General features: G+C 41.9%; 2 protein-coding genes across 6 annotated transcripts in view; one reads left to right on the top strand and one right to left on the bottom strand.

The window, feature by feature from the left end:
• ndufv2 (NADH:ubiquinone oxidoreductase core subunit V2) overlaps positions 1-15,397 on the bottom strand; it is a 38,431-nt gene extending 23,034 nt beyond the window's left edge. Inside the window, exons 1-2 of one of the 2 annotated variants that reach the window (XM_043687775.2) lie at positions 15,255-15,397; positions 2,099-2,167 (exon numbers count right to left, since the gene is read on the bottom strand). In XM_043687775.2, the coding sequence (XP_043543710.2) occupies positions 2,099-2,167; positions 15,255-15,326 (141 nt within the window). In that variant the 5' untranslated portion in view covers positions 15,327-15,397. Of the gene's footprint in view, positions 1-2,098; positions 2,168-15,197 lie in introns of both variants that reach the window. The other variant, XM_087986696.1, reaches the window with a different exon arrangement.
• acss2l (acyl-CoA synthetase short chain family member 2 like) overlaps positions 1-27,447 on the top strand; it is a 134,893-nt gene that overhangs the window by 41,516 nt on the left and 65,930 nt on the right. Inside the window, exon 1 of one of the 4 annotated variants that reach the window (XM_043687773.2) lies at positions 15,251-17,750. The exons of 1 other annotated variant lie outside the window; for it this stretch is intronic. In XM_043687773.2, coding sequence (XP_043543708.2) covers positions 17,740-17,750 — 11 coding nt within the window. In that variant the 5' untranslated portion in view covers positions 15,251-17,739. Of the gene's footprint in view, positions 1-15,250; positions 17,751-25,286; positions 25,519-27,447 lie in introns of those variants that run through there. 2 more of the 4 variants (XM_043687772.2, XM_043687771.2) reach the window with 2 other exon arrangements.

Below are 27,447 nucleotides of genomic sequence, written 5' to 3'. Positions count from 1 at the left end.
TTGCATACAAAGGGTCTACCCTCAGCCTTTGCACAATGATGGCCATAAAGATGAGAATGGCAATGGTTTCTTTTTTTATCTGTAAATTAGTATGTGGTTTCCCTGCACACCTGAATTGAATGTGGAAATCACAGCATAGTTGTTTTTTTTGGTGGATTTCATCTCCTCTACATCTTTGTTCAAGAATACAATTTTGAAAATGTATTTCCATTTAACACGCTGATAAGTAATCATTTCAGACCATAAATCTGAAGACTAGTTAATTTGATAGTGATTACAATTCTAACTATTTCTTACGCATTTTTGCCAAGTTGCATTCTTAGAATTAAAATCCTTACTGTGTGGAAACAGGCCTCTCAGCTCAACAAGTCCACACCAACCCTCTGAAGAGCATCCCACCCTGACCCATGCACCTAACCTATACATCCCTAAACACTATGGGCAATTTAGCACAGCCAATTCACCTAACCTGCACGTTTTTAGACTGTGGCAGGAAACCAGAGCACCTGGTGGGAACCCACACAGACACGGGGCGAATGTGCAAACTCCATACAGTCGCCAGAGGCTGGAATCAAACTCTGGTCATTGGTGCTGTGAGGCATAAGTGCTAACCAGTGGGCCATCGTCCTGTCCTATTCTGGGCTCAGAAAATATCTTAAAAGTCAGAATATGTTCACAGGTTGTTCTATCCTAGACAATGATTTACAGCCGCCTTAAAAGGGTTTGAAAAATATTTTCTGTGTCACGGAAATAATTTTTACAATTTTATTTACACAAAATTCTATGCCATGTAACAATCCTACGGTCACCAGCTAAAATATTTCGGTTATCATAGATTGGTATATTCAGAAGTCATAGCAAAGTGTAGTGAAAACCCTTTTCCTGTGATACATAACAAATAGTTAAAATGTCTCCCAAGTGACCTCCGTTTAAGTATCATGCATTTGCTGAATCTACATTTTAATCAAGACTATTTGTCATAAATGAGAGAGCAGGAAACAATAATCATGTTCTACATCTGATAAATTGAACCACAGGGCAGAAATTACAGGATTAGCAGTGCTGTATTTAACAAACAATTTCTCAAAACAATGCCAAGCAGAAGGTGAAATCAGTAATCTCAATGACAGATTAATTCTCCTCTCAAATTCACCTAATTAGTGGTATCCCCCTTTCTATAAAGAGAGGCTAGCAGTGAACATACTTTGTATTTACCACTGCCTGTTTTTTGCAATTCCATAAGAGAAACAAATATATTTATTGCCCACCCCTAGTTACCTTGCAGAAGGTGGTGGTCAACTGCCTTTTTAAACTGTTACAATCTATTTGGAGGATATAAGAGTTTATGCATTGATCTCAAAACTGTGATTCTGATAGCACAAAATTTTGCCATTTATAGAAATGTGGACTAGTTGAGGAATTACACTGCTTCTATCTACTACTTTAAAAGCAGTACTATTTGCAACCAACATTCTAGTAATGTACTCCAAAATCTGCTGCAGCACACCAACACAACAATGACGGAACATTATATATTCCCACTTTAGTGTCAACTATACTTGTGGTCACAGTCTAACAATACACAGTAGACCATTTAGGACTGAAGAGAACACATTTCTTCACCCAGACGATACAGAGTCTGTGGAATTTTCTGCCACAGAAAGAGGTGGAGGCCCAAACATTGAATTTTTCTGTAAGGAGACAGATATAGTTCTTGGGCCTAAAGGGATCAAATAGTATGTGGCAAAACGAGAACAAGGTATTGAGTGGAAGATCAGCCATGATTAGATTGAAGGGCTGAATAGCCTACTCGTGTTCCTATTTTCTGTGTTTCTATGATTTCAATATCTCTGACATGGGAAATAGTACTATTCATGTGGAAATAACATACTCTAACTGCTATTTCAAGAACCTTTTAAGTCAAAGAGACTTTCAACTTATCAACCCTCATCTCAGGTCTAAAACCATGACACCATTGGTGAAAACAGAGTCCTAACCACTGCAGCATCAAGTTAAAGCAAAAAGAAATAAACAAAATGAATTAACCCATCAGATTTTTTTTTTAAAATGTCCTTTGCATTGTGCAGTAATTGCTTACCACAAATGAGGCTGCACCACTTCCTCCTGCACATTGAGCTGTCCTTTGTATATGACGAATCTGTCTCACCTAGAATGCAAGCATTAAAATGTCAACATTCTTGAGTCATTATCAGACACAGAAATACTGTGCTATTGTGGTCAGTGTTAAATGTAAAGTCCTTTCAGATCATTTCTATAAGTAATGAGAACCACATGGTCTAACCTCAGCGGTCACTTATCTACATGATTATAACAATTAGTAAAAAAACACGATGATGAATTTTTAAAAAAATTGTACTGCAATGCAAATGCACAGGTAAGCGTTACAAATATATGCAAGTACTCAAAAGAAATTACACAGCTCAGTTCACATTCATGGAGGGGAACAGGAATTCTGTAACTGCACCTGGAACTTGTTAACAGTATTGAAGAAGTACTTTTAAGCACATAAAAGCCAACATTTTGAAAGATGGTAACCCAACTGGATTACAGTCAGGTTCTCAAATTTCTTATGCAAATAGTAAGAATATATGAGAAAACAATAAATATATGCTTGTGAATAAAATACATTAAGAACAGGAAGCAGAGCCAGGGACAAAAAAATCAGTGAATTCTTGTTCTGTACATCATTACGTGGCAAATGGCACAACTCATATTCTCAATCCTCCACTGGTTTTTCGTTGTGACTTTCAAAGCAACACCAGTGAAGGCATGGAAGCAGTTCGCTCATCTCCAAAATACAAAATGGGAAGTCTAAAGAAATGGAAATTTAGTAGAGAGTAAATGTAAGGGGAGAAGAGGGGGCAGTGAAAGTGACAGTATTTTGGTGTTGTAGGTACAACTAGGTCTACAAACATTTTTAAAGTTGATGAAAAATAAAAACTAAAACATCTTTCAAGAAGCTGGCATGGGGGAGAGGAAGACAAGAAGAGAATGGGAGAGGGGGGTTTAAGGCTGTCTCTATGTAAAATACTTCAATTTAATGCCTTCAGCCATAACCAACAGCTGTTCATGCCGAGCTTGTGACAGCTGGTTCCTGAAATGGAATTTCAAAAAGTGCATCTTTGAGTATCCTCTCATAGTAAATTATGGTGACATTACCATCAGATCAAAGGTTTTGTGTCACTCAAATCCAATTTAATGGGGGATATTTCTTATATTTTTAAACATGCATTATACAGTTAGGAGGATTAAAATGCTTCCAAACTGCTAAATAGACAACTTAATTTTCAAAGACCTAATTTTTAACAAAAGTCAGAAACCGAACTTCAACGAGTGAGCAAGATCGTGTTAACATTGGCAACACCACTGAAATTCACTTCATGTGAATTACTAAAGTTTTTATAAAATCCCATGGCAGATACTTCTCCAGAACCTTTTTGGGAAATTACTTCCCGTTACCCTTTGAGTGGAAAACAAATCTCAACACCCCACTAATCTTTATTTTACTTTAAATCTATTTCCCCTGATCATCATGCTTCCTAACTGTACCATTTTATTCTTCCAGGGATGTGAGCAACACTGGTTAAGCCAGCATATATTACTCATCCCCAAATGCCCTTGAAAAGGCAGTGATGAATTATAGCCGTGAACTGATGAAAGTTCACGTGACATAGGTGCACTCACTGTGCTGTTAGAAAGGGAGTCCCAGGATTTTTATCCAGCAGTGAAGAAACTGCACTATAGGTCTAGTGGCTAAGTGGCTTGGAGGGGATCTTGGAGGTACTGGTATTCCCTTACGTACTGGCCCTCAATTTTATAAATCTCAATGAAATCTCCCCTTTGTCCAAAGAAAGCAACGCGAGACCAGCCAATCTTGCCTTAAATCTCTTCATACCTGGTGTCAACCATATATAACATAGAACATTACAGCGCAGTATGGGCCCTTCAGCCCTCGATGTTGTGCAACCTGTGGAACCAATCTGAAGCCTGTCTATCCTACACTATTCCTTTTTCATCCATATATTTATCCAATGACCATTTAAATGCCCTTAAAGTTGACGAGTCTATGACTGTTGCAGGTAGTGCATTCCACGCCCCTATTTCTCTGAGTAATGAGACTACCTCTGACATCTATCACCCCTCAATTTAAAGCTATGTCCCCTTCTGCTAGTCATCACCATCTGAGGCGAAAGGCTCTCACTGGCCACCCTATCTAACCCTCTAATTAGCAACATCCTGGTAAATCTCCTCTGGACCCTTTCCAAAGCCTCCACATCCTTCCTATAATACGGTGACCAGAACTGTAGACAATACTCCAACTGTGGCTGCACCAGAGTTTTATACAGCTGCAGCATGACCTCGTGGCTCCGAAACTCAATCCCTCTACCAACAAAAACTAACACACCGTATATGCCTTCTTAACAACCCTATCGATCTGGGTGGCAACTTTCAGGAATCTATGTACATGGACATCTCTGCTCATCTACACTACCAACAATCTTACAATTAGTTCAGTACTCTTTATTCCTGTTGCTCCTTCCAAAGTGAATCACCTCACACTTTTCCACATTAAACTCAATTTGCCACCTCTCAGACCAGCTCTGCATCTTATCTATGTATACCTCTGTAATCTGCAATATCCTTCAGCACTATCCACCGACCTTAGTATCATCTGCAAATTTACTAACCCATCCTTCTATGCCCTCATCTAAGATTGTTGGTAGTGTAGATGTTAGTAAAAATGACAAACAGCAGTGGCCCCAAAACGAGATCCTTACGGGACACCACTAGTAACTGGACTCCAGGATGAACATTTCCCATCAACCATCACCCTCTGTCTTCTTTCAGCTAGCCAATTTCTGATCCAAACCGTTAAATCACCCTCAATCCCATTCCTCCATATTTTGTACAATAGCCCACCGTGGGGAACTTGAATAAACACCTTACTGAAATCCATATACACCACATCAACTGCTTTACCCTCATCCGCCTGTTTGGTCACCATCTCAAAGAACTCAAGGTTTCTGAGGCATGCTCTATCCTTCACAAAATTGTGCTGACCATCCCTAATCAACTTATTCCTCTCTAGATGATTATAAATCCTATCTCTTATAACCCTTTCCAACACTTTACCCACCACCGAAGGAAGATTCACTGGTCTATAATTGCCAGGGCTGTCTCTATTCCCCTTCTTGAGCAAGGGAACAACATTTGCTATCCTTCTGGCACTATTCCTGTAGACAATGATGACATAAACATCAAAGCCAAAGGCTCTGCACTCTTCTGCCTGGCTTCCCAGAGCATCCTAGGATAAACCCCATCTGGCCCAGGGGACTTACCTATTTTCACACTTTCCAGAATTGCTAACACCTCCTCCTTGTGAATCTCAATCCCGTCTAGTCTAGTAGCCTATATTCTCCTCGACAACATTGTCTTTTTCCAGTGTGAGTACTGATGAAAAATATTAATTTAGTGCTTCCCCTATCTCCCACTCCTATCCTTGATTGGCCCTAATCTTTCTCTAGTCAGTCGGTCATTCTTTTATTCCTGATATACATATAGAAAGCTTTCAGGTTTTCCTTGTTCCTAACTGCCAATAATTTCTCTTGTCCCTTCCTGGCTCTTAGATCTCTCTTTAGGTCACTTCTGGCTAACTTGTAACATTCAAGCACCCTAACTGAGCCTTCACATCTCATTCTAATAAGCCGCCTTCTTCCTCTTGACAAGAGATTCAATTTCTTTAGGAAACGACTGCTCCCTCGGTCAAACATTTCCTCCCTGCCTGACAGGTATGTATTTATCAAGGACACATAGTAGCTATTCCTTGAATAAACTCCACATTTCAGTTGTGCCCATCCCCTGCAGTTTCCTTCCCTATCCTATGGATCCTAAATCTTGCCTAATCACATCATAATTGCCAGCAATAACCCTTGCCCTGCTTTATATACCTATCCCTTTCCATCGCTAAAATAAACATAACCAAATTGTGGTCACTATCATCAGAATGCTCACCTACCTCCAAATCTAACACTTGGCCAGGTTCATTACCCAGTACCAAATCTATTGTTGCCTTGTCTACACACTGTCAGGAAACCCTCCTGCACACAATGGACAAAAACCGACCCATCCAAAGTACTTGAACTATAGTATTTCCAGTCAATATTTGGAGAGTTAAAGATCCCCATCTGCCGTAACAACTATCCTGTTACTCTCGCTCCTATCCAGAAATAGTTTTGCTATCCTTTCCTCTATACCTCTGGAACTATTTGGAGGCCTATAGAAAACTCCCAACAGAGAGACCTCTTCTTTCCTGTTTCTAACCTCAGTCCATACTACCTCAGTAGACGAGTCCTCAAAATGTCCTTTCTGCCACCTTAATACTGTCCTTGACTAACAACGCCACACCTCCCCCTCTTTTTACCAATTTCTCTGTTCTTACTGAAACATCTAAATCCCGGAACCTGCAACAACCATTCTTGTCCCTGTTCTATCCATATCTCCAAAATGGCTACAACATCGAAGTCTCAGGTACAACCCATGCTGCACCTATCTTATTCCAGTTGCTCCTGGCATTGAAGTAGACACACTTCAAATCACCTTCCTCTTGCGACCTCAAAACCTCATTTCTGACCTCACTACTCCTGGACACTGGAACTACAATTTAGGTTCCCATCCCCCTGCTGAATTAGTTGAAACCCTCCCAAAGAGCATTAGCAAACTGCTCCACCACCCCCCCCCACAACTCCCCCCAGGATATTGGTACCCCTCTGGTTCAGGTGTAGATCATCCTGTTTGTAGAGCTACCACTTACCGTAGAATGAGCCCCAATTCTCCAGGTATCCAAAACCCTCCCTCCTGCACCATCCTTGTAGCCACATGTTCAACTCCTCTCTCTCCCTATTCCTCGCCTCGCTAGCGTATGACAAGGACAATAACCAAATATAACAACTGTTTGTTCTAGTAATAAGCTTCCACCTCACTCCCTGAATTTCTGTCTTAAATCCCCATCCCTTTTCATTTACTCAGCAGTCCAGTGTCCGCTCCTAATCAGCTCCTAATTACCTATTCACAAGCTAAATTTTTAAATCATTGACTCACCTTCCGTCAGCCCCTTGGTCGACGATATATAAATATCCCCAGTATCTTCTTAATTCAATCACTGTTCAAAAATAACTCAAGTAGGCCCACTTGACCCAAGAATGAAATCAATAAATAATCTTTTAGATAGGCAAGTATTATTACATAAACTGTCCCAGAAGTGTAGCACTGCAATTTCCATTTTCCAGTCTTGCCTATTCCTCTGCCTCCAATTTCACTTCAAGCTAGGAAAACCCCATTAGCATCCCTGAATTGAGCCCATTATGATACTGAGACTTTATAAAGCTCTGGTTAGGCCCCATTTGGAGTATTGTGTTCAGTTTTGGGCCCCACACCTCAGGAGGGACATACTGGCACTGGAGCGTGTCCAGCGGAGATTCACACAGATGATCCCTGGAATGGTAGGCCTAACATACAAGGAACGGCTGAGGATCCTGGGATTGTACTCATTGGAGTTTAGAAGGTTAAGGAGAGGTCTAACTTACAAGATAATACATGGCTTGGAAAGGGTGGACGCTAAGAAATTGTTTCCATTAGGCGAGGAGACTAGGATCCATGGGCACAGCCTTGGAATTAGAGGGGGTCAATTCAGAACAGAAATGCAGAGGCATTTCTTCAGCCAGAGTATGGTGGGTCTGTGGAATTCATTGCCGCGGAGTGCAGTTGAGGCCGGGACGCTAAATGTCTTCAAGCCAGAGATTGATAAATTCTTGATGTCACAAGGAATTAAGGGCTATGGGGAGAATGCGGGTAAGTGGAGTTGAAATGCCCATCAGCCATGATTACATGGCGGATGGACACGTTGGGCCGAAATGGCCTTACTTCCACTCCTATGTCTTATGGTCTTATCATTTGCAATTTTAACTGATCAGTTCACCCATCAGCTGAGCTACTGGGGACCTTTATTCATTAAAACAAAGAATCCAGTCAGATAAAATCAAAAAACTACCTTTATCATCAGCTAATTAAATTTATTGTTCACCCAAGTGCATTCAAAATGATTTATCAGCAAGTTTGTACTGTTGCTTAACTGTCTATGATAGCTCCAAGGTCAATTATAGAATGAGTTGGTGCTCCTACCACTGCATGCAGTGCACAACAGCAAAGTGATTTATCTAGTGACATAATCTCAAACTGTAAGTACAAATGCAACCACTGAAAGAAGCAAAGGTGCCCAAACAACTGATGTAGTAAAAGCTGCTGTAGTGTTATCGCCCTCTATGGACCTTTCCAGGCAATTCCAGTGTAGTAATTCCATTACTAGCTTCTGTTTTCAATTGTTATAAACTCAACATGTTTGCAATGCACGTTCAACATATAAAGCAGTTTAGATGTTGATTTTGTTGCTACAGAAATGATTACACAATTAAAAATTGATAAACCCAATGTCAGAAAAATACTGACGAAGCAGCTATAGATGTAAAATTAACATTTATTTACAGACCATTACTGACAGTCAACCATCACAATCTAAGAGAGATCTCTTTTCTACTAAAGACAATTTTTTGTTCAAATAACATTCAATGCTCAGCCCAGGAGGTCATCAAATCCATTTTGCCAATGACAGGTCTTAATGTGCTGGTCAAATAGTCTCACGTGTCCCATAACTCTGAATTTTTTTTTACTAATTTTCTAATGAACCTGTTCAGAGATGTTATTAAACACCTCTGGAAAAGACCACAACTTTTGGTTCAAAGATAGGGATTTTACCAGTGATCCACAAAAGCCCTCCCATAGTCCTGCAATATCTTTTAATTATTTATTAAACCCCCCCTCAAAAATCGTAACTAAATCTCCATCCATCATACTGCAATCAGATTGTAACACGCCCCTTTTCTTTCTATCCCTGATTCTTCTGCCCATTGTCTTACTTCTGCCACTGAAAAGAGTTCCTCATTTACTGGATCAAAAATTATTCTGAAAGCCTGCACCAAAATCTCCCCACAAAATCCTCTAACATCCTAGCCCATCAAGTCTTTCCACAAAATGGTTTCATAGAATGATTTCAGCACTGTAAGCCTTTTGGCCCATTTATGAGTGCTGCCTAAGAACTACTCAGCTAGTACCACTTCCCTGCCTTTACCCTACACAGAGTCGCAAATATTTCCTCTTTAGATAATTGGCCAATTTCCTTTTGTGGAGAAAATGAGGACTGCAGATGCTGGAGATCAGAGCTGAAAATGTGTTGCTGGAAATGCGCAGGTCAGGCAGCATCCAAGGAGCAGGAGAATCGACGTTTTGGGCATGAGCCCAGAAGAAGGGCACATGTCCGAAACGTCGATTCTCCTGCTCCTTGGATGCTTCCTGACCTGTTGCGCTTTTCCAGCAACACATTTTCAGCTCCAATTTCCTTTTGTAACTCATACCTGAATCTGCCTCCACAATGCTGTCCGACATGGCATTCCAGATCCTAACCACTTGATGTGTAGAAGATTTTCAATAAAGATAATTTCTCCCCAACTATTCTGCTCAGCCATGTGATTTTGAACCTATCAAATCTCCTCACAACCTTCTCTACTCCAAGGTGAACAGCATTCATTTCTTCTATGCCAGTTTTACTGAACTTTCATAGCCCCAGAGCCATTCCTTTTTTTTTATTTATATGTAGCATTAACCTTCATATCGTTTCTGCACAACAAGTGGTTAGGATCTGGTATGCACTGCCTGAAGGAGATTTAGTAGTAACTTACAATAGAGAATTGGATACAATACTCCAGTTCAGGCTAAACAGCGTTTGTTACAAAGTTTCATCATAATATGCTTACTTTTGTACTCTATGCCCATTTTATTAAAACCCAATACGCTTTATTAACCACTTTTGCAACCTACCCTGTCACCTTCAATTTGTAAAGAATGAGGACTGCAGATGCTGGAGATCAGAGTCAAAAGTATGGTGCTGAAAAAAACACAGGTCAGGTAGCATTCGAGGAGCAGGAGAATCAATGTTTCTGGCATAAGCACTTCATCAGGAACCAGGCTCATTCCTGATGAAGGGCTTATGACTGAAACATTGATTCTCCTACTCCATGGTTGCTGCCTGGCCTGACCTGCTGTGCTTTTCCAGCACCACGTTCTCGACCACCTTCAATGTGTGCCAGGTCCTTCTGCTCCCCTTTAAAACTGTACCCTTCCTCATTCTACATACCAAAATGCAGCATTTCACTGCATTTCGTAACATGTCCAAAACTTCACAGCTGTGTCTTCTTGAAGTCTATCATTACCATCCTTGTAGTTAATAATACAACTTTAGGTTTTGAAATTGTCCCTCGAGTACATATGTTTATTTGTCTAACTCCAACCCCTGAGAATCCCACTAAATATTTTCTTCCAGTCTAAAAAAAACCTTGTACCACTACACTCCATTCCTATCTGTCAGCCAACTTTGTATCCCTGCTGGCACTGTCCCTTTCAGTCTGTGAGCTTCACTTTTACAGACAAACCTATTACGTGGCACTTTAAAAAATGCCTTTTGGAACTCAATGTATATTACATCACTCTAAATGGCCCTCTGTTACCTCTGAAAACTCGAAAAAAATTAAACAGGGTTTGCCCCTAAATTTGTGTTGGGTTTCCTTAATTAGTGCTGAAAATGTGTTGCTGGAAAAGCGCAGCAGGTCAGGCAGCATCCAAGGAGCAGGAGATTTCCTTAATTAGTCCACATTTATAAAAGTGACTGTTAATTTTGTTCTGAATTGTAGTTTTCAATGTACTTCCAATCACTGGAGTTAAAGTCTAGTAGTTAGGTTCCATTTTACACTTTTCTAAACCAGGATGAAAGGTTAGTAAAACCTTAGTGCTACGGCACTATTTCCATGCTTCAGAACAATTGGAAGAGTCTGACCATCTGACTACTTCTTTCAGTATTCAGTGCTCATCTGGTTCTGCTGACTTATTAATTTTAAATACAGTTAGCCAATTTAACACATCCTCTTTCACAATTTTTTGCCCACCCAATGCTTCAACCATAAAATCATAAGAGGTATGAATGGAAGTAAACCATTCAGAGATGGCAGATATGAATCCTCAATTCGATTTTTCTTGTATTTTTCCCCCATAAGCCATGATTCCCTTACTGATTACCTACTCAGCTTCTCATAAAATGCCTATATACACACAATCAACATAATCAACCTTTTCTGGACCATCTCAAATACCAGTGTATCGTTTCTTAGATAAAGGGACGAGAACTGTTCACAGTAGTACCATGCATAGTTTTAGCACAGAGACCTCCCTATTTTTATACTTTGTTCCCTTTGAAATAAAGGCCATCAGCCCACATATCTTCCTTGCAACCGGGTGAATGGCTAGCTTGTGATTCATGTAGGAGGACACCCAACCCTGGGCACTGCACCTTTCTGCAGTCTCTCCCTATTTTAAAAAAATTCAGCTTTTCTATTCTTCCTGGTTAAGTGCACAACCGCTCATTTTCCCACATTATATTCCATCTGATGAGTTTTTGCCCATTCTTATAACCTGTCTATATCCCTCTGTAGACTATCATCCTCACCACTTGCTTTCCCACTTATTTTTGTGTCATCTGCAAACCTAGCGATATTACATTTATGTCTCTCATCTAAGTCATTAATATATACTGGAAATCCTAGCACTGACCCCTGCAATACTCCACAAGTTGCCATTCTGAAAATGCCCCACCTTATCCCAATTCTGAGTCTATCAATTAGACAATCCTCTAATATAGCATTCCCCAACACCACGAGCTCGGTCTTTGTAAATATGCTTATGGGTAGCTTTCTGGAAATCAAAATATATTGCAGCTGCTCGTTCCCAATTATCTATCTTGCTTGTTACCCGCTCCACAAATTATAATTAAGTTGTCAGGCATGATTTTTCCCTCATGAAGCTGACTCTGCCCTCATTCCTTTGTAATTACCCTTATTTCAGTTTAGTCTTGGCGAGTTACTGCAGTGCATCTGGATGTAACACATTACTTCCACTGCATGGTGAAGGTGAAGGGAGTGAGTATTCAAGGTGGTGGACTGGGTGTCAATCAATGCTTTCTCCTGGATGGTGTCGAGCCTCTGGAGTGTTGTAGCTGAACACATCCATGCAAGCGAGGAATGGTCCATCACACTCCTGCCTTGTGCCTTACAACTTTGAGAAGACAATAGGTGAGTTACTTGCTACAGAATTTATAGCATCCTTTCACTTGTAGCCACAGTATTGATATTGCTAATCCATTTCTGGTCAATGGTATCCCCAAGGATGTTAACAGTAGGGGATTCAATGATGATGATTATGTCATTCACTATCATGAATTGATTGGAGTTGTGCAAGGACTAGCATTTGTCATGCAAATATACTTGCCACTTATCAGCACAAGTCTGAATGTTCTCCAGGTCTGTCTGCATATAAAGAGACTACTTCATTGTTGCAGTCAATGATCAACAAACATCCCCAACACCGATTTCATGTTCGAGTGCACATCATCAATGAAGCAGCTGTTGATCATTGGACTCAAGGATAGAGGCTCTTGTGGCACAGTGGTAGTGCCCTGCCTTTGAGCTTGGAGATGCTGTCTTAAGTTGCACCTGCTCCAGGGGTCCATAATCACATCTCTGAAAAGGGTTTGTTTGGGAAAGAAAGAAAGAGGATGTTGTGTTGCAGTGGTAATGTCCCTGACTCTGACTTGGAAAGCCTAATCTCAAGTTCCACTCCAGAGCAGCCATAATACATCTAAACAGGTTATTTAAAATTATCTACCTAAGGAACTACTGTAGTTATGTCCTTAGATTGAGATTATAGATCTCCAAGCATCACAACGACCTTCCTGTGCTAAATATGAGTCTAAAAAGCAAAGATTTCCACCTTCTGTACAATTAAGTGCTGTCTTGATGTCAATAGCTGTTACTTGCATCTTGACCTAGAATTCATCTCTGTTGCTCATGATATCTGATCAAGGTCTCAACTTAATTTTCTAGTCTTGACCCCTGTAATCCTTGACTCCCTAGCTGATTAGCAATCTGTCCAACTCAGATTTAAATGAGCTTCACTGTCTCTAGGATAGAGAACTTCAAAAGACTAATAACTAGGAGCATAAATTCCTCCTTATCTCCATCTTAAAAGGGACGTCCCCTTATTCTGAAACGGTGCACGTCTCATTGTAGAATTGCACACAGGGGCAAAATATCCCCTCAACATCTACCCTAGCAGGTACCCTTAGAAACTTTTAATTGTTCTAAACTCCAAGCAGTATTAGCTCAACCTTTTCTTATAAATAATCACTTCATTTTAGGAATAGCTTAGTGAATTTTCCCTGAAAACCCTTCAGTGCAAGTGTTTTGTTCTTTAAGTAGGGAGGGCAAGACACATTACTGTAGGTATGGTTCATCAGAGCCCTATATAGTTATAATAAGATCTTGAAAAGGGCAGATATTTTTTGATTTCTTAATACACCTTACGTGATATCTAATTCCATGACTTCCTTCCTAAAGTAGAGTGCCAAGAAATGTCCCAATATTCTTGCTGGGACCTGAGCTATGTTTCATAAGTATTGAGTATAACTTTTGTGGTATATGCCTCTACATAAAAAAGCTCTGGCATTCATTGCATGTCCCTTGATGTCCTTAAGGTAGTAAGCTGCACTCTTGAAGTACTGCAGTCCACCTGCTATGAGTTGACCCACATACCCTTAGGGAGGGAATTCCAGGATGTTGATTTAGCAACAGTGAAGGAACAGCCGAATATTCCCCAAGTCAAGATGGTAAGTGTCTTGGAGGAGAACTTGAAGGTAGTGGTTTCCCATGTAGGGGTGGCCTTATCGAGATTTTTAAAATCATGAGGGGGTGTAGATAAAGGTGAACGGCAGATTTTTTTTCCCCTATGGCAGGGATTTTCAGACCGGGGCATATTTTAAAGGTGACCGGAGAAAGATTTAAAAGGATACAAGGGGAAACTTTTGTTTTTAAAAACAGAGAGTGGTTCATGTGTGGAAAGAACTTCTAGAGGAAGTCGTAGATGCAGATCCAGTTGCAATGTTTAAAAGCCATTTGGATAAGTATGTAAATAAGAAAGATTTGGAGAGAATATGGGCCAAGCACAAGCAGGCAGGACTAGTTTAGTTTGGGATTATGGTCAGCATGGACTGTTTGGACCGAAGGGTATATTTCTATGATATGACTCCATGATTATCTGTTGCCCTTGTCCTTTTGATAGAAGTGGTTGTGGGTTTGGAAGGTGCTATCTGAGGATCTTTGGTGAATTTCTGCAGTCATAGTATACAATGCTGCTAAGCGTCAGTGGTGCAGGGATCATTGAAACATATGGATTCTTAAGAGCTTAACAGGCTAAATGCTGAAATGTTTTCCCTCACAGAACAGTCTAGGGCCTGAGGACGTGTTCTCATAATAAAGGGGTGCCAATTTAAAATTGAGATGTGGAGCAATTTCTTCTGAAGATTGACAGTCTTTGTAATTCCTTTCAACAGAGAGCTATGAGGCACAGACTTTTGTGTATATTTAATTTAAATCAGAAGTAGATAAATTATTGATCGGTAGGTAGTTGAAGGTAAAAGGCAGGAAAGTGGACGTGAGGAATGTTGAATCAACCCTGATCCAATCAAATGGCTGAGTAGGTTCGAGGGGGCGAATGGACTCCTCTTATTCTCATGATCAAAGATAGATACTAAATCAAAGGAGAAGGGGAATCCGGTAATGAACAAGGCAATTCAAAGCAAGTGAGCACTAATACACTACTCGTATTCATCAGAAATTCTTAACAATTACCATCAAGTAGAAAACAATTTGGAATACAAAGGAGGTCAGTCCCTGGGGTTGCTGAATAATTCACCTTTTATAACCGATATTGTCAACTAAAACACAATCAGCTGGAAACAGGGCAAAACGTAAAAAGAAAGCTGACGCCCCGAAGAGCAGCGAAGGTCAGTGGATGATTAATGAAAGGGTGAAGGAGGTTGCAAGAGGTGAAGCTAAACGGCTTCTCCCTGAAGGTCGAACCGCCGCCATGTTAACTCAGCCAGGCCTTGGTCAAACCTGCAGGCAGCATCAACAAAATCATTCTCTTTCAGACCGGTTACAGCCCTAAGTGCAAACAACACACACCCTCTCGCTCTGTTCGAAATAACGGGCGATGACTGAACAAGCGGCGTCGGTCCTTACCGAGTGTGAGACGGCGGAACGGAACAGGCCCGACAGTAACATGGCGACGCAGCTCCCTGTTAGCAGCGGCATCGATACAATCGGCGAGCCACTGCACAGCCTGGCAGACAGCACCTTCAATCAAACTCAGAACTAGACCTCCACCTGTAGGAAATGTTGTCAGTCCCCCTCAGCTGTAATGAAGCTTTATCGAAACTGACAGTCCACCTCTAACTGCTGTATCTGGGTTTCTATGTAACGACCATAACATAGCGGAGTAGAATTAGGCCATTCAGCCCATTGATTCAATCCAGCATTCGATTATGACTGATATGTTTCTCAACACTCTTCTGCCTTTGTCCCCCGTAACCCTTGATCTCCTTAATAATCAACAACATATCTATCTCTGTGTCAAGTATACTCAATAATTTGGCTTCTAAAGACTTCTGCGGCAATGAGTTCCATAAATTCACTATCCTCTGGCTGAAGAAATTCCTCCTCATCTCAGTTCTAAAGGCTGTGCCCTGAGGTTCTAGTCTTTCTGAGTAATGGAAACATCTTCCCAATGTCCACTTTATCCAGGGTTCTACTCTGTAAGTTTCAGTCAGATTCCCGCACCCCCATTCTTCAAAACTCCGTTGAGGACAGTCTCAGACTTCTGAATCGCTCCTCATATGAAAAGCCCCTCATCCCCGGTATTATTGTTGTAAACCTACTCTGGGCTCCTTCCAACACCAGCACACCCTTCCTTAGATATGGAGCCCACTGGTTTCCACGAATGAAGGTTTTGATTGAATGGTGAAGCAGACTCGATGGGCTAAAAGGTTTAATTCTGCTGCTATATCTTATAGTCTATGTCTAGCCTATCTGTTAAACTGATTTTATATTACTGATGTCTACAGCTAGCCCATGCACTTATGATTAACCTGTTATTTCTGACATGTTAACTTACTCAGCAAGATACTTTATATATTATAATAAACTCTATATGGTAGACTTATATATACAGCAATAACTTATGTACCCAGCCGAAAGTACAGATATCATGAAAGCATGCATTTTATAAATTGTATACTTATATTGCATTATTTGTTGATTTACATAAAAGACACTATCACGATTATCACCTTCAAGACAGGAGTGATGAGAATGTGAAATTTGCATTGTGGTTGAGTTGAATTGAATAAATCCATGTGAGGAGAAGCTAGGTAGGTACAAAGAGTGGAAAGAACATCTAATGATAGGTTTGAAATCCACATGCAACAAGACCTGGACAATATGCAGATTTAAGCTGGTAAGTAACATGTTTGTCACACAAATGTAAGGCAATGACCACCTAACAAGATAGAGTCTAACCACTTTACCTTAACATTCAATAGTATTGCTATCACTGAATCCTCCTTATCAATATCTAGAGATTACCATTGACCAACAACAACCTGAACCAGTCATAGGCTACAGCACCATTTCAAACGCAAGGAATTGACTTCCCAATGCTTGCCACATTAATAAAATCCTGCTTTTGTTTGCAGTTTAAACAGATTAGCATAATATTAGATTAATCAACTAATATAGTCTGAACTAATCATGAAATATTCATTTCCTACAAATATTTATTTTTGTATACTTCATCCTACATTGTGGTTACTTTTCGGCAACCTGTAGACCACTCTCACTCATGATGTCTTTCCCCATTATTTCCTTATCTCCACAAAAACTATTTTAAATCCTGACCTGAAACAAAGTTCTCTCTTGCTATTATACCAATGTCATATTTGATCAAGAGTGCTACACCTAAACCTAGCTTCCTATTCTTCTTCAATGTCATATATATCTAAACGTTCAGGACCCAATCCTTGTCATCCTAAACCACCTCTCCAGAATGGTTATCAGATCATTTTTATTTCAAACATAATCAGAGATTGCTGAAGAAACTCTGCTGAGCACAATTCCTGTTTCTGTTTCAGATTTCCAGTTCTTTGTTTCGGTTTATTTATTTCAGTCTGTGTTCTGTTTGTTTATATTGTTATGAATGCTATGCACATTCAGATACAGAGCCTTCCAATCACTCTTTGCTATCTTTGTAACATCGAGATTTGACTGTTCTTTGGTTTTGTTTTCCCTCTGCATCTTCCTGCCATTCCCTGATCTCTGTTTCCCCATTTAGATTAAAGTCCTCTCTATTTTATTAGTAATGTGGCTGAGAAGAACACCAGTGATTCAGATATAAACCATCCCAATGATACAGATGCTATTTTTCCCAGTACTGATGCCAATGTCTCTCAAACAGGAACTCATTTTCTCCCACACCAGTCATTGAGCTATGCATTCATTTCTCTGATCTACTTTGTTGCTTAGGAGAAAGTGAGGACTGCAGATGCTGGAGATCAGAGCTGAAAATGTGTTGCTGGAAAAGCGCAGCAGGTCAGGCTGCATCCAAGGAGCAGGAGAATCGATGTTTCGGGCATGAGCCCTTCTTCAGGAACTTTGTTGCTTGCCAATTTTCATGACATTCAGGTAGTAACCCAGAGATTATTTCCTTTTGAGGTTTTACTGTCTAATTTAGCACCAAGTTTCTCTTATTCCTTCAGTTGAAAATCTTTACTGGTCCTACCTGTGTCTTTGGTACCAACATGGATCACAATTACTGGATGCTCCCCCTCTCACTGTATGATCTCTTCCAGCCCAAAGCACATATCCTGAACTCTGACATTGGACAGACAAATTAGTCATCTTGAATCACACTCTTTGCCTCACTATTATGTCTTCTGTTATTGTTACGGTCCTTTATACTCTTCCAACGTGAATGGCTTCCAATGTTCTTAATAGCCTCACACTTCCTTAGTAATTATCAGAATCCTCCAAAGTCTTCGATTTAAATAGAGACTTTTGGGGGCTTCCAGAAGTAGACGAATTGTCCAGGGGAATGATTGATTTCCAGAGTAATTCCTTTGGTGTCTGCTACATCAAAGATACTGCAAGGTCCCCATGTGTAACACCCATCTACACTGCAATAAAGACAGTCTGGCTAACTGATCATGTCATCATGGTGCAGGAAGCCATTCTCTCCACCCCAGAGACTCCCTGCCTTATTCCTGATGAAGGGCTTTTGTCAATTTTCCTGCTCCTCAGATGCTGCCTGACCTGCTGTGCTTTTCCAGCACACTTTAATCTAAAGTATGGAAAAATCCAGGCCAATGGCTTTAGCAATTACAATATTTAATTGATGGAAGTTTCTTCTCATATTCACCACTGGATATCTGATACAAATCTAATCATACATGTGTATGAAATTCCTTTATAACATTTTTTTAAAAAAGCATTGTGTCCAAGAAGCTGTACCAAATGAGTTAGCAGGCTTAATGAAACTTGTTGTCTCCTCCTGCTTCTGTTTCTTATGTTCTTGAGGGCTTTTGAGTGTTTATTTATAGGCTATTCACTGAGTATTGAATATAAACGTGTTCTCTTTGTTAAAGTTGTGTACAGAAGGTCTTTTTCATAACCTTGTTCAATAATATTCAATCCATTGGTTATGTACTGAAATATCTGAGTTTGGAAAAGTGAGGTTTAAATAATAACAAAATAAACTGATAAAAGTCTAATGAAAAGACTTTGTTCTTCAAGCAAAAAAATGTTTTCAATTTAGTATCTCAAATTAGGAAGCAGTCTCTAGTGACCTCTGCTGACAAAATTGGAATGCAGATTAAATAACTAAAAGAATTGTAGAGGTCCTATGGTGTTATAGGAAAACAATTTTAGAATAATAGTGGTAGCTGCTATGAACAATATGCCTACTCATTTTTCTCGCTCTCTTCATTTACCTTCCTTCCAGGATTAAATGCCATGGCACCTTTTATGCCCCCAGTACCTTGGTGAAAATTACAATAATTCATGTACAAACCTATGAAAATGAGTGTCACTGTGGGAACTTCACACGGAAAATGCTGGAAAACCTCAGCAGATATACCAGCATCTGTGGAGAACAGAGTTAACGTTTCTGTAAGACCATAACTTTTGATCATCGCTGATATGTTTCTCAACCCCTCCCCGCGCCCCCACCCCCAACCATTCTCTGGCCTTCTCCCTGCAACCTTAATCTCCTTGCCAATCAAAAACCTATCTATCTTTGTCTTAAATACACTCAATATTTTCGAGTCAAATATGTTTATTCTTTAGAATATTTGAACTTCTCCAGTTCCGAACAGTTATATTGGACTGGAAATGCTAACTCTGTTCTTCTCACCACAGATTCTACCAGGCCTGTTGAATTTACCAGAATTTTCTGTTTTTTCTTACGATTTCCAGCAAAACATTTTGCTTTTATTTGAACAACTGAGTCCAAATTTTCTGCAGCAATGTCTACTCATATTACTTCCTAGATGTGGTCACTGGACAACAATCAGGAATGGGAAACCTAATTTCTACCCCTCTACCTCCAGGAGAAATACTGTTCTTAACTATACTACTGAAGCTGAAATCCAATAAAGCTGAATAGACACCAAAGATTCTAACTCGACTTTGCTGAGCTTCTCCACAATGGGCATTGTATACAACAACCAAACCAATGTGGGTGATATTAAATTTTTAATGTGGGAACAGATCATCACTTACCCTTTTTAAACTGCAATAAAACATCCTATTGCACTTGCATCAATATTCTTTCAGGCCATCACACCATTTTGCTCTTCACAGAGTGCATATCACAATAATTTTTGATCCTTATTTCCAACTCCAATGCTGCTGAATCATATACAACAACAGACAAAAAAAACATTGTTCCATCTGCAATCATAAACTGTCCTCAAATGTACCAATATTGATGTGACTGTTCAATATAGCTTTTACTCCAATGATATATTGGAATTAATGTAATCATTATTAGCAGTAATGCTTTGATCAGGACCTTGGTGTTTGATCAGAACCTTTACATGTTTATTTCTGTGATACTCTATCCAGCTCGCTCATGATTTTGAAAACCTCCATCAAATCCCCTCTCAATTTTCTTTTCTAAGGAGAACAGTCCCAACTTCTTCAATCTATCCTCATAAACTGAAGTTTCTCATTTCTAAAACTATTGCTGTAAATCATTTTTGCACTCTAATGCATTTACATCTTTCCTATAATGTGGTGCAATGCTGAACAAGGTCTAACAAGTGTCTTATATATTTTCACATCACCTCCCAGTGCTTGTACTCTATGCCCCTACTAATAAAGCCAAAAAAACTGTCTACTTTATTAACTGTTCTCTTCTCCTGTCCTGCCACCTGCAATGATCTGTGCACTTAGACACTCAGATCCCTTACTTTATATTGTCTTTCAGTGTTCTTCTGACGAAAATACATCATAGTTCTCAGCATTGAAATTCATCTGCTATCTGCCCACTTTACCAACTAGTCAATGTCCTTTTGGAGTGGTACACTGTGTTCCTCACAATTTATAATTCTTCCAAGTTCACTATCATCTGCAAACTCTGAAACTATCCTCTGCACATCAAGGTCCAGATCCTTAATATATATTCGAAAGAACATGGATCCCAAGACTGATCCCCGGGGAATTCCACTACACACCTTCCTCCAGCCGAAAACATATTCTTTGACCATTACTCTGTCTCCTATCGCTCAGCCATTTTTTTAATCCAATAGTTACTGACCCTTTTATACCATGACTTATAATGTTCCACATAAGTCTGTGTGTGGCACTGTATCAAATGTCTTCTGGTAATCATGTATGCCACATCAATGGTATTGCTCTCACTGACCCTTCCTGTTACCTTTTCAAAATAGATTTTTGGTCAACAAGGGAGTTAAGGGTTGGGAAAGTAGAGTGAAAATCACAGGGATATTTGTCATAACCTTAGTGAATAAGTGAGTAGGCTCAAGGGGCTGAGTGGCCTACTCCTGTGCCTAGAGAATTATTTTATGAAAATTTAGATTGGGGAGTAAGAATATAAGATGACTCCCACCCCAGTAACCCTTGCTGGTAAAACCTCTGAGAGCTATCTGCAAAAACCGAGGTGGATTAAAGGGATTTAATTTTCTAAAACTAGATGGAAGAACTGTGCATCTGTTTGTTTACTGTTAATATGAATGCTGACATGAGCAAAAACAAGATTATGCTAATGGTGATGCCTCTCCCAAACTGACTAGTCCTACAGCCAATAAGGTCTCTCGGGTGAGATGCTAGTTACAGCTGATACTGGACATCTATGCAGTTCATCAAAGCTGAGTGCAAATTTATCAGGAAAGCGATTCTGCAAAGACTCATTTTTAAGCCAATTTGAAACTAAAATAATATTTTCAAGTATTCCATTCCTTCCAAAACATTTTTGTGAATTCTGCTAAATACAATTAGGCAGAAGTGGGTACTGCAGATGCTTGAAATCAGTGTCTAGATTCGAGTGGTGCTGGAAAAGCACGGCAGGTCAGGCAGCATCCGATGAGTAGGAAAATCGATATTCTGAGCAAAAGCTCTTCATCAGGAATGAAGGCAGGGAACCTCTGGGATGGAGAGATAAAAAGGGAGGGGGTGGGACTGGGGAGAAGGTAGCAAAGAGTACAATAGGTGGATGGGGGTGGGGATGAAGGTGATAGGTCAGAGACGAGAGTGGAGCAGATAGGTGGGAAGGAAGATTGGCAGGTAGGACAGGTCATGAGGATGGTGCTGAGCTGGAAGGTTGGAACTGGGTTAAGGTGGAAGGAGGGAAAATGAGGAAACTGGTGAAGTCCACATTGATGCCCTGGGGTTGAAGTGTTCCGAGGCGGAAGATGAGGGGTTCTTCCTCCAGGCATCGGGTGGTGAGGGAGTGGTGGTGGAGGAGGCCCAGAACCTGCATGTCCTCGGCAGAGTGGGAGGGGGAGTTGAAATGTTGGGCCGTGGGGCAGTGGGGTTGATTGGTGCGGGTGTCCTGGAGATGTTCCTTAAAGCGCTCTGCGAGAAGATGTCCAGTCTCCCTAATGTAGAGGAGACCGCAGCGGGAGCAACGGATACAATAAATGACATTGGTGGATGTGCAGGTGAAACTTTGATGGATGTGGAAGGCTCCTTTGGGGCCTTGGATGGAGGTGAGGGGGGACGTGTGTGCGGAGGTTTTACATTTCCTGCGGTGGCAGGGGAAGGTGCCAGGAGGGGAGGGTGGGTTGTTGGGGGCATGGACCTAACCAGGTAGTCACGGAGGGAACGGTCTTTGTGGAAAGCGGAAAGGGGTGGGGAGGGAAATATATCCCTGGTGGTGGGGTCCGTTTGTAGGTGGCAGAAATGTCGGCAGATGATACAGTTTATGCGAAGGTTGGTGGGGTGGAAGGTGAGGACCGGGGGTTCTGTCCTTGTTGCGGTTGGAGGGGTGGGGTTTGAGGGCGTAGGTGCAGGATGTGGATAAGATGCGTTGGAGGGCATCTTCAACCACGTGGGAGGGGAAATTATGGTCTTTGAAGAAGGAGGCCATCTGGTGTGTTCTGTGGTGGAACTGAGAGCAGATACGGCAGAGGCAGAGAAATTGGGAATACAGGATAGCATTTTTGCAGGAGGTAGGGTGGGAAGAGGTGTAATCCAGGTAGCTGTGGGAGTCAGTGGGTTTGTAAAAAATGTCAGTGTCAAGTTGGAGATAGAGAGGTCAAGGAAAGGGAGGGAGGTGTCACAGATGGTCCAGGTGAATTTAAGGTCAGGGTAGAATGTGTTGGTGAAAAGTTGATGAAGTGCTCAACTTCCTCGTGGGAGCACGAGGTGGTGGTGATGCAGTCATCAATGTAGCGAAGGAAGAGGTGGGAGGTGGTGCCGGCGTAACTACAGAAGATGGACTGTTCTACGTAGCCAACAAAGAGACAGGCATAGCCGGAGCCCATACGGGTACCCCTTTTGTCTGGAGGAAGTGGGAGGATTTGAAGGAGAAATTGTTAAGTGTGAGGACCAGTTCAGCCAAACAAATGAAAGTGTCAGTGGAAGGGTACTGCTGGAGGCCTCGGGAAAGGAAGAAGTGGAGGGCTTGGAGGTCCTGGTCATGGCAGATGGAGGTGTAGAGGGATTGGATGTCCATGATGAAGATGAGGCATTGGGGGCCAGGGAAATGGAAGTCTTGGAGGAGGTGGAGAGCGTGGGTGGTATATCAAATGTATGTGGGGAGTTCCTGGTCTAGGAGGGAAAAGACAGTATCAAGATAAGTGGAGATGAGTTCAGTGGGGCAGGAGCAGGCTGAGGCAATGGGTCGGATGGGGTGGTCAGGCTTGTGGATCTTGGGAAGGAGGTAGACTCGGGCGGTGTTCCCGGACTATGAGGTTGGAAGCTGTGGGTGGGAGATCTCTTGAGGTGATGAGGTTGTGTATGGTCTGGGAGATGATGGTTTGGTGATGGTGGGTGGGGTCATGATTGAGGGGGCGGTAGGAGGAGGTGTCTTCGAGTTGGCGTCTGGCTTCAGCGGTGTAAAGGTCAGGGCGCCAGACTACCACTGCACCCCCTTTATCTGCTGGTTTGATGGTGAGGTTGGGATTGGAGCGGAGGGAGTGGAGGGCTGCGCATTGTGAGGATGAGAGGTTGGAGTGGGGGAGGGGGGCTAGACAGGTTGAGGCAGTTAATGTCTCGACGGCAATTGGAAATGAAGAGATCGAGGGCGGGTAATAGGGTGGGCCAGCACGGGGTGTGCAGGTGGATGGAGTGTGTTGGAGGCAGGTGAAGGGTTCCTCGGAAGGTGGGTGGGAGTCCTGATTGTAAAAGTAAGCTCGGAGGCAGAGGCGGTTTAACCTCACGATGCGTATTAAATTCATTGATGTGTGGACAGAGGGGGATAAAGGTAAGGCCTTTGCTGAGGACTGATTGTACATCCTCAGTGAAGGAGAAGTCTGGGGGTATGGTGAAAATTCGGCAGGTCTGGGAGTTAGGACCTGGTGTAGGTGTGGAACTGGGAGTGGGAGCGAAGCCTGTGACTGAAGTGGGCGTGGTGGTGGGGGGGGACAGGTTGGAGTCATGAGCAGGGGTAATGTTTCCTCAGGGTTCTGGGGGACGAGGGTGGTGACATTGGGATCTGTGGGGACGTGTTGGTAGTATGTAGGTGAGTGGCGTTGGTGGGGGCAGAAGTGGTGGCATTGAGTAAGAACTTCAAACTATACAGAACTTTTAAGGTTTACAGCTGGAAATGGATATGTTTGATTGTTGGATTAGAAGAGAGTTGAGTTTCACATTGATCCCCTCAATGAATACTCTCAGCAAGAATCACCAGTTGTATGAAAATGTATCAAAGGGCAATTGATAATTCATGGAACCCGAAGGGAGTAAATATTGAATGCTTTACACTGAAAATTGTGGAAGCTGGGTAAGAGTAGCAACTAACACACTGGAATAGTGAGGGCTTGAGTTTAAATCCCACCACGGTACACTCTGGAATTGTATTGGACAAACATAACATACATACTGTACATCTCTACGACTTTATATCGCTTTGTGGACTGGTTCCAGAAAATAAATGGCAATTAAATCTGCCACATTGTCACAGGGCTGGCTCCACTGAGCTGGTGATTTCCAGTTCCGCACCTTGCGCTGAACTTTTTAATCCCTCCGAGCAGCTTTGCAAGTTGTTGCAGCAGGGAAGCAATATAAACATAACAAACAGTAATGCGGTGCAGTCTGTGAATTGATTGCAATCACACATGTGTGTGTACTATACTAGTCAAAACAGGCAAAGGGCGCAATAAACCTGTAGAGTGAGATTCCCAGGGTCCAAAATTTTCAAATAAGCCAGCACATGTTTGTTCTTGTTCTGACGATTTCATAACTTCATTGCTTCATCACAGTAAGAGGTGAGACTTTCTGGGTTTGTGATTGGATGGCCCGAGTCTTGAGACCATATCACCATGTAACTAATGGGTAGCACTAACCCACAGAGAGGACATGGGAGGAGGGGCACTGCTAAAGGCACCAGAAAGTTATCATGTCGTTATTTCATACGTTATGCATCCCGATACCTTTATCAAAATAAATCCGAAGATATCGAAATGTGCTGTGCGGACCTTTCGTTTCACGGGAGGCGTTACCATGGTTTGCCCAGGGGAATGGGTTAATCTGGGGCAGGTACATGAGGCGGAGTCGGAGGGGAGGTGGCTGGGACTTTCTCCCCAGTGGTGCTGAGCGCAGTGTTAGTTGGAGCGGTCCCCATTCAGGAGCTGACGAGCCATGAGTTCGCTCAGAGTTCCTGGGAGGAAGCTGGTGTACCACCCTGACCACATTCTGCAGCCAAGCGCTCACGTACCAGATCTTGAGACGTACACACGGCTGTATAAGCAATCTGTCGAAAACCCAGAAGGTAACGGCCCTTTTTTGTTTCTTTTTTTAAACAATTCGATGAATTGAAACGAGCGGGCAGCGTCCAATTTGGGCATAACTATTGAAACAGCCAACTCACATCAGTGTAATCTTGAGGTGTTTGCTAGCCTCGCTCATTTCAGTTGATGTTTTCCATGTTCTGTTTCTGAGATACTGGCCCAGTCAGCCCTAAGTGAATAAACGGAAAACAAAGGTGAACAGACGAACTTATTTCAAACTTCACTTTGTTCCTTAGTTTCTAGTAGAGAGAGCCTCTATTATACAGACCATACCGGAGTGAACTGCAATAGTTTCATTTGCAATATATTAAAGTGCATTTCTTCCTGAATTCTTCCGAAACCCATTCTCTCCCTTTCAGGTTAAAGCATAACTTGTTTTTTTTTAATCAACTGGATTTAAAGTACCTGCTAATCTCGAATTTTGTTTAATTGAACTCCTGCATCGTACGACTTGGCATTTTATTGCATTAGAGGGGGCTATATAAATGCAAGCTGTTGTTGTAGTATTTGGCACCATTTCATCGCAGGGCTGATGTGTTGTGACCGAGGTCACTCTTCGCCCAGTGTACAGTGCGGCTCCTAAGGAATGGGTACACCGTTCCATAACTGTACGGACTACGCTTGTTCAGCTGTTCAGAACAACCTCAAACCCACCCCACATCGTGCAACACCCAAATACTGGAATGATGACAGCACTGTTCTTGCTGACACTCTGCAGAAGTAATTCGCCCAGTGACGCTCGCCTGCCGTTTCTCTGGAGCCCTGCACATTATTTTCCCCCTGTACAGATGCCTTTTTGAAATTAAGCCTGCCTTCACCACACCCTCAGCCACATCCAAACAACTCGCTGCCAAAAGATGTTTATCTGACTGGCAGTTGCTCAATCTCTACATCTACAACTCTCAATCTGCTCCTCCATCTTTCCACCAATGGGAAGAGTTGGTCCCTCTGTACGCTTCATGACTTTGTAATTAAATACTGCTGGTATACCCCTCCCCAGGGGCAGAGGCGCACATGCTGTCTGTCATTTGGCTGTGACAGGCCAGACAGGAAGTGTCCACCTGCTCATGGCCCACTGATGTTACCATCTGGGAAGGGAGAGGAATGGGCATGGAGAGGGTGAGGGGTGAGGAGTACAGATAGGATGGGGGTGAGGAGAGTGCGGACAGGATTGGTTTGACGGGGACAGAGATGCTGAGGATGAGGGTGTCGGGGGAAAGGCAGGATAAGGGGGTGAGGGAGGGAGACAAAGAAGCTGAGAAAGAGGGGTGAGGGAATGTGGGAGACAGATTGGGGATGAGGGCTCAAAGAGGCTAGGATGAGGTGGAGGAAGCTGGGGTTGAGGGGACTGAGGCAAGGAGAAGGCAGAGATGAAGGCTGGGCCTGATAAGGAGGAGCTTCTTCTCCTGGGCTATGTCTGTAGAGAAGGTCTCCTTGGCTGATTGGGAAATCTAGACAATTACTACATATCTGGAAGAGATCTGAATACCATTAACTGGGTTTCACTATAAAGCCTCCTCCAGTATGGAAAGCAACCTTTCACCAATATTCTTTGATTCTGTCACTCAGTCAATGTTTATCATTGCTATTTTCCTGTTTATTACTCCAACTTAGCATTCAAGTCCATTGTATGGAACTTTACAAAATGCTTCTTGGAAGTCCATGACTTGGAAGTCTTATCATAAAACTCAAGCAAGTGGGTTAAACATGACTTACCCTTGATAAATTCATGCTGGCCCTCCTTTTGTGACTCACAGCAACACTTTCTGGATTTTTGCACAACTGTTGCCTCCACAGCTCCATCTGGAAGTCAGATCACTCAATGTATGAAGTTAAATTGGTGCCAAACAACCCACGTGCCCTCTGAGGTGAATCCAGTGGGTCATGTGGTACTGTTTTGGAGCAAAGTG

This window comes from Chiloscyllium plagiosum, unplaced genomic scaffold, assembly GCF_037043375.1.
Source record: "Chiloscyllium plagiosum isolate Xiang-an unplaced genomic scaffold, Cpla_swu_hap1 HiC_scaffold_4, whole genome shotgun sequence".
Taxonomy (NCBI): Eukaryota; Metazoa; Chordata; class Chondrichthyes; order Orectolobiformes; family Hemiscylliidae; genus Chiloscyllium; species Chiloscyllium plagiosum.
This window is presented reverse-complemented; position numbering and strand designations above follow the sequence as displayed.